At 41.4% G+C, this 12,794-nt stretch overlaps 1 protein-coding gene across 4 annotated transcripts in view; it reads left to right on the top strand.

Moving 5' to 3' along the window:
- The first annotated feature begins 6,382 nt into the window (after positions 1-6,382).
- Positions 6,383-12,794, top strand: part of SP4 (Sp4 transcription factor) — an 82,374-nt gene continuing 75,962 nt past the window's right edge. The window contains exons 1-3 of one of the 4 annotated variants that reach the window (XM_060632676.3): positions 6,383-6,593; positions 7,003-7,130; positions 7,667-9,221. In XM_060632676.3, coding sequence (XP_060488659.1) covers positions 6,587-6,593; positions 7,003-7,130; positions 7,667-9,221 — 1,690 coding nt within the window. In that variant the 5' untranslated portion in view covers positions 6,383-6,586. The remainder of the gene's footprint in view (positions 6,594-7,002; positions 7,131-7,666; positions 9,222-12,794) is intronic. The other 3 variants (XM_060632674.3, XM_060632675.3, XM_060632673.3) reach the window with 3 other exon arrangements.

Here is a 12,794-nt window from a genome sequence, read left to right on the forward strand (position 1 = left end):
TAAGAGCAGCTCACCGCCCCACAGGGAGTTTGTTTCATTTCAGATAGTTCTAATTCTTTGGAAGTTCTTTTTATATCATGCCAAAATCTACCTCTGGACAGTAACAACATCCACTTATCGATCTTAGTTCAGCCTTCTGAACCTACATAAAGTAAACCTAATTCCTCCCCATCTGACAGATCTGATAGTATCTAAAGGCTATTATAGTATCTTCTCCCAAGTCATCCTCAATGCTTAAAATTGTTTCTCATCTCTTGCCATCCTGGCCCACCACCTTCTTTTCTAGTTGTTGATCTCCTTCTCTTTTAGTAAAGGCAGACCACTTTTAGTGGTCTTTTTTTTAAGTTTTTATTTATCTATTTTGAGAGAGTGAGAGAGAGCATGCCTGTGTGGGGAGCATGAGCAGGAGAGGCACAGAGTGCACTTTTAGTAAAGGCAGACCAGAATTTAAATCCAAGTAGTTTTATTGTAATGCTTATATTCTTTAAACAAAAATCCAATGAAAGATTTTTTTATTAATAAAAAATATATATTGAGCATATGGAATTGGCATGCTTTGGAAAGTTACAATTGCAAACACACTGGGCATCTGTGCTGCATATTTCCATGATGTTTAATCACTAATTTTATATGCAGTCTTAAGAAAATTAATTTATCTATGTCTTAACTTCCACACTTTACCAAATATCTTCCATTTTGTGGCAACAGTGAGCCTCATACTCCTTTACACATATAAATTGATATAAAAAATTGAACACATGTTTATACTATATGCATTAACTGCCAATAGCTATTAATTATGTTCTTATATAAATTAACAATAAATATAACTGGGTTAAAATCATAAACATTACACATTTAAAAACTGTAAGTTAAATCTTAGTAAGTTTTACATGAACAAACCATGAAACAGCTGTAAGTGCATATGAGGAACAACAGTGCCATCAACTCTTGCTAGAGAAAACACAGTCTGAAGGTCTATCTTTATCCACTATTTGACAATGTTGGTTACAAATGTAATTTATTACTTTAAAAGGCTTGTATATGTATATCACCTCTTGTACCTATTTCCCCATAAATGTTCTATATCCAGGCCCTAATTACATTACAATTACATTTCTAAAACTTTCTCTGCTTCCTGAAAACAATTATTACTGGATTTAAGAAATTTATTTTTAAATTATTTTAAATTTATTTAAATTTTATTTTAAATTTAAATACAAAACTAAGGTGGTTTTGTACCTTACCAGGGTTTTATTATGATAGCAACTATGCATGGTCTCCTAGATGTACTAATGAAGCTACTTGTTCTAAACATAATGCTCATTGAATCTATATCCATTTCCCAATTGGCTACATTCTCAGTTAACACACTTTGAAGCAGAGGTGAATGTTAAATTTTGATCTTTCTGCGGTTTGTGGCCTCTCCAAACTTTTGCTTTCTGCTTCTCAAAGACAAAATCAAAGAGTTTAATTGTTTCAGCAAGTAGCTTCCTGGTGGAAATGCTCAGAATTGGTCCCTTTCATTCAAGTCACCTCAGTTTCTTTTCCTATAATATTCAAGTATCCTCTGGAGCTGCTTGTATCATTCATCTATAAGCATATTTATTAAAGTCTTACTCAATGTATCCTCAGCATTACAGGGGATTAAAGCCCTGGCCTTTGCCCTCAGAGAGCTAAGGGCTATTCTTGGCAGGGAGGGGGAAAAGGAGACTGGTGGTTTCATTGCGATCTTTTGAGCATTCAAGAGTTATTGACTGAATGGTCAGTTGAGAAATACCAGGTCCTAGAAAGTGGGGACCAGAAAATATTTTATATCTGAAAGAGACCTGTTAGAAATTCCAGAAACAAAAACAAACAAAAAATTCCAGCAACATTGTTCCAAATGTAGATTGATTCAGAATTGCAATTCTAAATGCACAGGAAATCTACCTAGATTCTAGGCTTGTTCTGCAGTGTAACCGGAAATATGAACTTTCTGCTCCACAAAGGTGGTAGGGAGAAAAAAAAAAGTCCATAGGACACTATTTTTTCAAATTCTGGAATACTACTAGATTTTTTTTTTTTTTTTTTTTTTTTAAGTAGGGAGAGTAAGAAGACCTATTTTTTTTTCCTGAAGCTTTGCTTCAGTTAATATGATTGATTGACATTCAACTAATATAGATTAATATGGCTCTAAAAACTGTTTCCCCTGGACAAATAAAGAGTGTCTAAGTCCCCTCCCCATGCCCAACATTGTTTCTCCACTCTTTGGAGCTCTCCACTCAGAAACTACACGGGTGATGCGTGGCAGCGGTCCTCTAGGACACGGGTAGATCTTGGAGGCAGTGTTTTATCTGAGTAGTCAGTGCTCAGTGTTGTTAAATATTTTGAATAAAAATGCTCAGTTTCCTCTTTGTATGTATGTGTGTGTGTATACACCTTAGGTCAGTATAAAATAGTGTTAGAACCACTATTCTATGGGCAATATGAGTGTAGGAAGGAAACTTTTTTTTTTTTTTTTAAATTCAGAGAGAGAGAGAGAGAGAGAATTCCAAGCAGGCTCCACATAGACAGTGCAGAGCCCAACACACGGTTGGAACCCACAAACTGTGATATCATGACCTGAGCCAAAATCAAGAGTCAGATGCTTAAACTGACTGAACCACCCAGGCACCCCAGGAAGGAACCATTTTATTTTTTTTTTTATTTTTATTTTTTATTTGACATTTATTTATTTTTGAGACATAGAGAGACAGAGCATGAACGGGGGAGGGTCAGAGAGAGAGGTAGACACAGAATCTGAAACAGGCTCCAAGCTGTCATCACAGAGCCCGATGCGGGGCTCGAACTCACGGACTGTGAGATCATGACCTGAGCCGAAGTCAGTCGCCCAACTGACTGAGCCACCCAGGCGCCCCAGGAAGGAACTATTTTAAACCAACTACTTCCTCCAAGAGACCAGCCTTGTAGGCCTAAGGCTGAGAATTTTATTGAATTTCTATTTACACTTACCTACACAGAGAATGATCCTGGCTTTCCACCTACCATGATGATATCAACTTCTTAAACTAATTATATTAAGACTAAAATTAAAGTGATTTAAAGAAAAATATTAAGTATATCATAGTATAGATGATTCACAGCTTAAGTTAGGAAGGTGGTATAAGAATGACTATAATTTTGGAACTGTCTCATCTAGCTAAACCTTCTATTAGACAAAATGCTGGTGCCTGAGAACAGATTAATTTAGATCACCTGCCCCAGGTCTTATGGCTCAGCCATGGATGAGAAGCTTTTGGTCCATGATAGAAAGCAGGCCTTGATAACTATTGAAGGGTAGCAGAATGTGCCATTCCAAAATACTGCTACTTTGGCATATTATTTTGAGCTGTATGCAGTTGAAAAACAGCAAATACAGAGAGATGCTCCCTCCAATCCCCTTATCTGCCTAAAGACATAGCCCCTAAAAGGAACTCAATTTTCATAACCTCCCTCTGCCCCCCCCTCTCCCGCCAGGGAGTTTCATCAACCAGGGAAGACTGACTCACAGGAGAGGAGACTACAAGTCTATACCATACCCAGAAAACTTTCACAAACTATCATACCTTTCATCTATTTGGCTACAGGCCAATCTGTGTTTCCTAAAAATTATTTACCCTCCCCCTAAGAGGCCTACATCCCCCTTCCCCTTTCCCTATTACGATATTTAACTCTGAATTTTAAGCTATTTTGGGGAGTTGTTCATTTTTTCTTGGGTATCTCCCATGCATACATGAGGTATACATGTTAATAAAATTCTGGAATTACTTGCTGTTGTCAATTATTACAGAAGTCTCTTCTAAGAAATCAGAGGGTAGAGGAAAAATTATCTTTCCTCCTCTACAGTATGTTTCATGAATACCAGGATTACCACTATCTATAGGGTACAGAATATTTACAATACTTTGTAGATCCATACTGAAAGGATAAGCATTCTTATTTATTTATTTTTTAAGTATTTATTTATTTATTTTGAGAGAATGCACAGGAGAGGGGCAAGAGAGAGGGAGAGAGGGAATGCCAAGCAGGTTGTGTGCCCTGTCAGCACAGAGCCCAATGCGGGGTTCGATCTCAGGAACTGTTGAGGTCATGACCTGAGCTGAAATCAAGAGTCAGACACTTAACCAACTGAGCCACCCAGGCACCCTTGTTTATTTATTTTTAAATTATATTCTTTCAGCTAATTTTTTAAAATTTATTTTGAGAGAGAAAAAAAAGCATGAGTGGGGGAGGGGCAGAGAGCAAGACTGAGAAAGAGAATCCCAAGCAGGCTACACTCAGTCATGGGGGAGCCTGAAGCAGGACCGGAACCCCAACCCTGAGATCATGACCTGAGCCAAGTATGGACACTTACTGAGCCACCCAGGTGCCCCTAAGCATTCTTTTTAAAATCTGTGGTTCAGAGTCAGTGACATTGTCCCTCTGAAGCAGGTTTTGTAAGAAAACTGCCAAGGAATGTCCCAATTCATAAGACTGCAAAATGTCTTCCTTCATTTATCATAATGAATTGGAGAAAAAAAAATGACTCGAGGATAGAGTTTATCTGTAAATGCAAGAAGCACTTTTGAGTTTCTGTATTGTACATGGTGGGGTCGAAAGCAGGTTATTTAAGGATCTTAGTCTCATTTTTTTAAGAAGGGGTAGACAATACTATGTAATTCTTTATTTGAAGTGCTTTGTCTTTCTGCACTGCTGGCTTTGTCATCAGCCAATGTTGCAATTATTTTAACAAGCAGAGGAAATGCCAGTCAAGTGTAGCACCTGGGACTTCCTCACCCTTGCAACATACTAGGCTTCAAGAAGGAGACAACAACGCTCAAAGCTGTGTGAGCCCAGGTTAAATGGGAATGGGTGACTGTGAGCTTGGGTGTGTAAGAGCACCTTGTCCCCAGGGCCAATGTTTACATTAGCGATTCACTTCCACTTTTGGTACACTTAATCAGCCGCCTATTATATTCCACGGCACCATCCTGACTTCAGGACTTTGAAGGACAGCTTTGAAGACTGCTCAAGTACATTTGACATTAAAATGCTTTGTGCAGCCAGATGTGAATTCCACCTGCCCAGAAGCTTATGCTGAACTGTGACTAGGGCTGACCCAAACGGAGCTGGGTTTTTCTTCGCCTCCAGAATCTTGTGAGACCAGTAAGAGTGAGAAGTCCGCCAACCACAAGGGCTACTTGGCAAAACACGATGCAACCTTAGAAGGCGGGTCATTGCTCTGTTCCAGAAGCCAGTTAGAGACAACAAATAAAATGGAAGATGCTTCTCTGTGGTAAAGCAGGCCTCGTATTTGAAGCGGAAGGCCTGAAAGAGGGAGGTAAGCAAAGAAAGGAAAGGCGAAGGCACGGCTCCTAGAAACCGGGTTCATTCAAACCCGGAGGACAGCAAACCCCGCCTCCCCACGCCGCCGCCTGCTCAATCGCCAAGCGCTCCGGGTGTGAGCTCTCCCTGCGGGGAGCGGCTTGGAGCCGAGGAGGCGGTGGCAGAGGTGGTTTGGGCAGCCCCGCGCGGCGGATAGGCCCAGGCAAACAACACCCATTCCCCCTCCCCCTCGCTTAGTTCAACTCCCACTCGGCCCCGGCCACGCCCTGCCGCCACCGCCCCCTCGGGCAGCTTTCCGCTCCGCAGCCAGGCCTCGGTCGGGGGCGGGAGGGTAGGCGGTGCCTCGGAGGGGCCGCCGCGGCCGCCGGAAACTACAAGGGCCGATAGGCTTTGCGGCAGCGAACCGCCCCCTTTCTCCCACCACTCAGCGCGCGTCACTAGGGCCTCAGCCAATGGGGACCGAGCCAGGGAAAAAGGGCGCCCGGGTCCGGATGCGCCTCAGGAAAGCCATGCTCCCTGCGCAGGGGCAGCGGGCAGTTCACCCGGCGCGCCAAGCCGTCGGTGGTCCGCACGTCCCCTCATCCGACCCATTCGCTTCCCTTGAGCGACAGCCCTACTTTTTCCTTTAGTGGCAATTCCGAGGGATGCTGGAGCAGGTTTTTGAGGGGAGGGCGCTGGGAAATGAGTAGGGGGCGGGATATCCTGAGACAACAAGTTTGGCTGTATGGAGGGCCTACCGGCAGCGAGCCTGAGCTAGAACGCCGAGAGAAGGAGTACCGGAGAAGCCAAAGGAGGAAAAGAAGAGCGGCTGAAAGGATAACCCCGAGAAAGGGGGTGGAGAGGAGGCGGCCCCAGCGCCCCGGCCCCCGGCAGGTCGGCGGCCAATCCGCTGGGGGAAGGGGTGGAGAGTCGGCGGCTCCGGCGGAGAGAGGCCGAGGGGGGTGGGGAGTCGGCCGGGCTCGCACCGCCCTGGCCCCGCCCCCAGCCCTCGCCGCCGCCCGCGCCGCGCGCCGCCGCTGTCAATCAAGGGCGAGTCAGCCGGGCTCGGGCGGAGAGAGGAGCTGCTACGCCACAGCCCAGCGGCGGCCATTCGCGGAAAAAGAGGCAGAGCCTGTGCCAGCTACAGCCTCCTCCGAGCCACCGCGGGCGGGCGGGACCGGCCTCTCCTCCCGCCTCGCCCCCACCCCCACCCACCTCTATCCCTGTGTCTCCGTCTGAGGGTTTGTCCTGTTAATGCGGGATGAGCGGTACGTATTCTCCACCCCCCTCGGTCTCCTTCACCGCCTCCCTCCCTCCCTCCCTCCCCAGACCCTGCTCGGTTCTCCCCCCTCCCCCGGGGCCGCTGAGATGCTTTAAGGGGAGGAGGAGAGGAAGGGAGGGTATCAGGGGGAGGGAAGGAGGGTTGTGTTTTGTCTTAATGTCTGAGAGAGAACAACCTTCTGGGTGTTGCTCTGGAGCGGATGGGTCGGGTTTCAAACCACGTTTTGTGATATCCCCCTCCTCCCTTCCCTCCTTCTCCCCCACCCCCTGCCGGTGTGCGTGGATCGCGGGTTTATGGAGATTAATGTTCGGGGGGAGGGGAAGAGGAGGAGAGGGGGAAGACGAATAATAATAATCCTAATAACCTGTTGTCGTGGGGGGGGGGGTTTGTTGCAGATCAGAAGAAGGAGGAGGAGGAGGAGGCGGCGGCGGCAGCAGCAGCAGCAGCGGCGATGGCTACAGAAGGAGGGAAAACCTCTGAGCCAGAGAATAACAATAAAAAACCCAAAACCTCAGGCTCCCAGGTAAAAGCAAACATATAAAAAAATTCATCACGAAACGTAAGGGGAGAGAGGGAGTTATGTCCTTTAATTGCCCAGAACTGAAGAACAGAATACAAATGTTCATCCACTCAAAGCATCTTTCTGAGAGTGAGGAAGTTAAATTGTAAATTCATAAAGATTTCACATGTTTAAGGGATAACGTTGTTTAAAATTACATCAGGAACTCAGACCAGTAGAAAACGGTGTGTATTTTCCCAAGGGCATTTTGAGTTTATGAGAATATACTTTACAAAAGTTTCTTAGAAATTTCCTTTTATTTGAACTTTATATTACAGTATCTGTTTCCTTTTTTCCTCTATCTTCTTGCTCTTGTTACTATTTCTTTTTGATTTCTGTCATTGCCTAAGTAAGTTCTGAAATGTAGAGCTGTCAAAATAAATAAATAAATAAATAAATAAATAAACAAACAAACAAACAAACCCCTTCCATCTACTGGCCTCCACTAAATCCGCCCACTTTTTTTTCCCCCTCTCCTTTATCATCTCATTTTTGGGTAGGACTCTCAGCCCTCTCCTCTGGCTTTACTGGCAGCTACTTGCAGCAAAATAGGGACTCCTGGTGAAAATCAAGCAACTGGACAACAACAAATTATTATAGATCCAAGCCAAGGATTGGTGCAACTTCAAAATCAACCACAACAGCTAGAACTGGTAACAACACAACTTGCTGGAAACACTTGGCAACTTGTTGCCTCCACTCCTCCTGCTTCAAAAGAAAATAACGTTTCTCAACCAGCTTCTAGTTCATCTAGTTCTTCCAGCAGTAATAACGGGAGTGCATCTCCTACAAAAACGAAATCAGGTAATTCTTCCGCCCCTGGTCAATTTCAAGTCATACAAGTACAAAATCCGAGTGGTAGTGTCCAGTACCAAGTGATTCCACAACTTCAGACAGTGGAAGGCCAGCAGATTCAAATCAATCCAGCTAGTAGTTCATCTCTACAGGATTTGCAGGGTCAAATCCAGCTCATTTCTGCAGGTAATAATCAAGCTATACTTACAGCTGCTAACAGGACAGCTTCTGGGAATATTCTTGCTCAAAACCTGGCAAATCAGACCGTTCCAGTCCAAATTAGACCTGGTGTTTCAATACCACTGCAATTACAGACCCTTCCTGGTACTCAGGCTCAAGTTGTAACAACCCTACCAATTAACATTGGAGGAGTGACTTTAGCTTTGCCAGTGATAAACAACGTGACTGCTGGAGGAGGGACTGGACAGGTTGGCCAGCCTGCTACTACTACTGATAGTGGGACTTCCAACGGGAGTCAGTTAGTTTCCACACCCACCACTACCACCGCTTCTGCCAGTACTATGCCGGAATCTCCCTCCTCCTCCACTACCTGCACAACCACTGCTTCGACGTCTCTGACAAGCAGTGACACGTTAGTGAGCTCAGCAGACACGGGCCAGTATGCAAGCACATCAGCCAGTAGTTCTGAACGCACTATTGAAGAATCTCAAACACCTGCTGCTACTGAGTCTGAAGCGCAGAGCTCCAGTCAGCTTCAGTCTAATGGAATACAGAACACACAGGATCAATCAAATTCTCTTCAGCAGGTGCAGATTGTAGGCCAGCCTATCTTACAGCAGATCCAGATCCAACAGCCTCAGCAACAGATTATTCAGGCTATTCCGCCACAGTCATTTCAACTTCAGTCAGGGCAGACAATTCAGACCATCCAGCAGCAGCCTTTGCAGAATGTTCAACTTCAAGCAGTAAATCCGACTCAGGTGCTTATCAGGGCTCCAACTTTAACACCTTCAGGGCAAATCAGTTGGCAAACTGTACAGGTTCAGAATATTCAGAGTCTTTCAAATTTGCAAGTTCAGAATGCTGGGTTATCCCAACAATTAACCATCACCCCAGTGTCTTCAAGTGGTGGCACAACCCTTGCTCAAATTGCTCCTGTGGCTGTTGCTGGTGCCCCAATAACTTTGAATACTGCCCAGCTTGCATCAGTGCCTAACCTTCAGACAGTGAGTGTTGCCAACCTGGGTGCTGCAGGTGTTCAAGTTCAAGGAGTTCCAGTTACAATCACTAGTGTTGCAGGTAAGTTACTACAGTCTTTTCTCTGTAAGATCCTTTCATACAGTTTTTAATAAGTTACTGCTTTTCTTTGCTAACTTAGATTTGAAGATCTCTGAAATGAACATAATCACAGGGAATCTAAAATGACAGGAATGTTAACTTCCGTAACTAGTCATCGTGTGACCCGTTCGCGTCTGTACGTTTTAATGTTAAGTTGTAGAAGTTATATTTGTTAGACAGTTTTATAAACTTATTTTTCCATGGAGCAAAACTTCCTGATTGGAATCAAAATTGTCTTCTGTAATTTAGAGATATTTGAATACACTTGAACTCTTCAGAAAGAACTAATAAAAAAGATGTTAAAGATGTTTGTATCTTTAAAAGAAAGTAGGTTGAAAGTTGAATTAATACGTGGTTGTGAATCTGTTGAAGTTTTAATTCTGCTTTGTAATAAGTCTAACTTTTTCTTCAATTGCAAGTTATTTCTCATTCAGCATCTTGTTGCTCATGCTTTTGCGTTTTTTTTACACAGTGTTGTTTTAAACTAGGTTTTGATGCAGTTTAGAGATATAGTTTTAAGTTGCAAATTGATTAATTTTTTATGTCTACTTTTCTGTTAAAACCAGCATTTTCTCAGAATTTTGTATTAGTAGTTATTCGCATATAAAATTGTATATAAATCTTATGGTTTTGTTATTTTTAGGCATTTTTTAGTGTGAAGTTGTTGAAAAGCAATTAAGAATGAAAATAGTAAAATGTCACTAACTTGAATTAATTGTAGTAAGGTCATTTTAAAAACCAATTATAAAGCAATTGTTTGTCATGTATGTAAAGAGATTTCTGAAGTATTTGCGAAACTAGACTTACTAAGTATTTTAAATTTTCTTGACTTGTCTTATTTTACCTAATACTTTTTGTTTTCTAGTAATTAAACACTTTTTACTGATTCTGATTAGGTGCAAACCTACTTGTGGTTTTCATGCCTTTGATAGTGTCAGGTCTCTAGTTAAATATTTTTATGTTGATAATATGAATGAGCACATCACTTTTTAATGACCTTTCTAGAAATAAGTTTCAGAAAAATTATGCTAAACTGCTTGTTTTACAGTTAATACCTAAAGTAGTTGTATATATTTATGATTGGAAATTGCCAAATTGAGCTCTCTGGTCAGGAAGAATAGAGATTACATGTTATATTTAGATGCCCATAACCTCTAAACCAGATCTTTCCAGTAGAATTTTCTGTGATGAAGAAGTGTTGTACATCCTATCCAGTGTGTTAGCCACTAGCCATATGCAGCTGTTGAGCATTTAAAATGTGGCTAGTGCAACTGAAGAACTGAATTTTTAATTCATTTAATTTTAATTTAAATAGACACGTGACTAGTGGCTTTTGTATTGACAGGACAGTAACCTAATCAAAGAGTATTTTGAGTGTGGTAGTTTTCCCCTTAAAATTATTGCAGGACAATTATATAAATGTTTCTCTGTATTACAGTCCATAGATTGTTTTCTTCCTGTTCTTTTCCTAAACGTTGACAGTATCTTAAGTATTTCAGAAAAATATCTGTTTTTGGTGGATTGTTTGACAGTTTGCATTATCAAAGCAAAAGTTAGTTCACTTAAATTTTGATTTGCCTATTAAGCATTAGTTGTGAATTATGCTTAAGAGAATTGAGTAATTTATAAGTTAGGTCAGGAATAGTCAATTCTTCTGTACTCTCATTGGTATCAGTTACAGCCCCTTGTCTATTATGAGGGTGAGTCATTGATACTAAGAGTATGATCTTCTGACCACCTAACTCAGATTTATTTGCATGTTGTATTATTATGAATGCAGCATCCACTTTCTGGAACTATAACTTTTGGGGGTGTGGTCATGGAATTTGCCTATCAGATAAACTTTCCAGGTCATTCTAAATTCTCGTTGAAATTTGAGAACCAAGGATCTAATCATTACTAGTGAGCCATAAAGCAAAATATGGAAGCAGATGGGTGTTGGACCTAGTTCATGTATGCCTCAAAGAATGGATTTTAATGACAAAAAGAATTTACAGTTTTTATTTCACAAGCATGTATTGACTAGCCACATGCTGAGTACTCCCAATAGGTATGTTTAGTCTTCCATTTTCTTGGTTTTTTGGTGTTTTTTTTTTTTAAGAGTTTACATGATTTGAATGTCGCTTAAGTGTATAAGGAAATTTAAACTTTATGTAGTTGGATTTTTTTCTCTTGAAACCAAAGATTTTAAATTTTGTTGATGTTGAAGAGTTTATGTTCAAATAGATATGCTCAATCATTTTAAGAAGATAACCATGTTACAAAGATCAGAAATGTACCAATTTTTGCAAGTCAGTGCAGTTCATCTGAGACTAGTTCATAGATTTTTACTTTATTTTTTTACTATAGTAGGTGCTTGCCAAATGTTTGCTGAATTAAGGCATAGAAAGTGATGGAAAAGACAGCAGTTTGGAATTGGGAGCAAGGCCTGGAGTGGTTTTAATGAAGCTGGTGAAATGGCTTTATTTTCATTAATGTCTTTTGGCTTTGAGTTTTTAAGACATCAACAGTAGACACCAGGTGCTTTACTCTCTCTACAAGAGGGAGAATGAGCAAAAAGTACCCACATATCCCTTTTATAAATGAGTCCTGTAAGTTCTGATCTTTTACTTTGTGTCCCCATTTACTTTTTGTTACTTTTTGACTGTTTCATATATCTATTTCCTTCCCCCAAATAGTATTGATTTTGTTTAATTTGTGGGGAAAATTTTTGCTCTAAATATTCATGACAGTTTTTACGAGGCTTGAAAAAATTTCTTAAAAAAAATTTTTTTTAATGTTTTATTTATTTTTGAGAGAGAGAGAGAGAGCAGGGGAGGGGCAGAGAGAGATGGAGACACAGAGCCCGTCGCAGGGCTTGAACTCATAAACTGCAAGATAATGACCTGAGCTGAAGCTGGATGCTTGACTGACTGAGCTACACAGGTGTCCCTTGAAAAAATTCTTAATAGTTGGCTTTGACAAAATGCAATGACTCAGTCAATACCCAGGGGCTAAAAGTTATCTGCCATCCATCCTCATGTCACTCTTGGAGATACGGGAAGGTTCTAGATGATACGGATAGGAAAAAAATTGGATAAGGTAGATAAAATGAAACTAGTTCTTGAGGCTAGGGAGCTTCATACTTGATTTTATGAAAAGAGAATGTTAGTGACAACTTAGGGGGAATCTCTTGCCATGGTATTGAATTCGACATAATGTGTTTCTGTGGTTTGGTCTCTCCTCTCAGAATCTTGACTTTCCAGGCTGAGTATCTAGCATTTAATTAGTTGGAATTATAGTAGGAACTAAGTACATGTTGCCCTTACATACTTATATACTTTGTTTCCTTGTTGGATTATGAGTTTGACTTTGACTGAAGGAAAAGCAGAAATCCCTTTTAAAGAGCACAGGTAACGAATCATTTTTCTGGTTTAAGAACGTCCTTTAACTAAGTGAGGAAAGTAAGATTTTTGTTCTAAAAGGACTACCAGTTTGCACAGTGTGCTCAGGTAGCCAAAGAGCCCTAGGTAAAATGAACATTGGGAGTTACAC

This window comes from Panthera onca, chromosome A2 (genome assembly GCF_046562875.1).
Source record: "Panthera onca isolate mPanOnc1 chromosome A2, mPanOnc1 haplotype 2, whole genome shotgun sequence".
Taxonomy (NCBI): Eukaryota; Metazoa; Chordata; class Mammalia; order Carnivora; family Felidae; genus Panthera; species Panthera onca.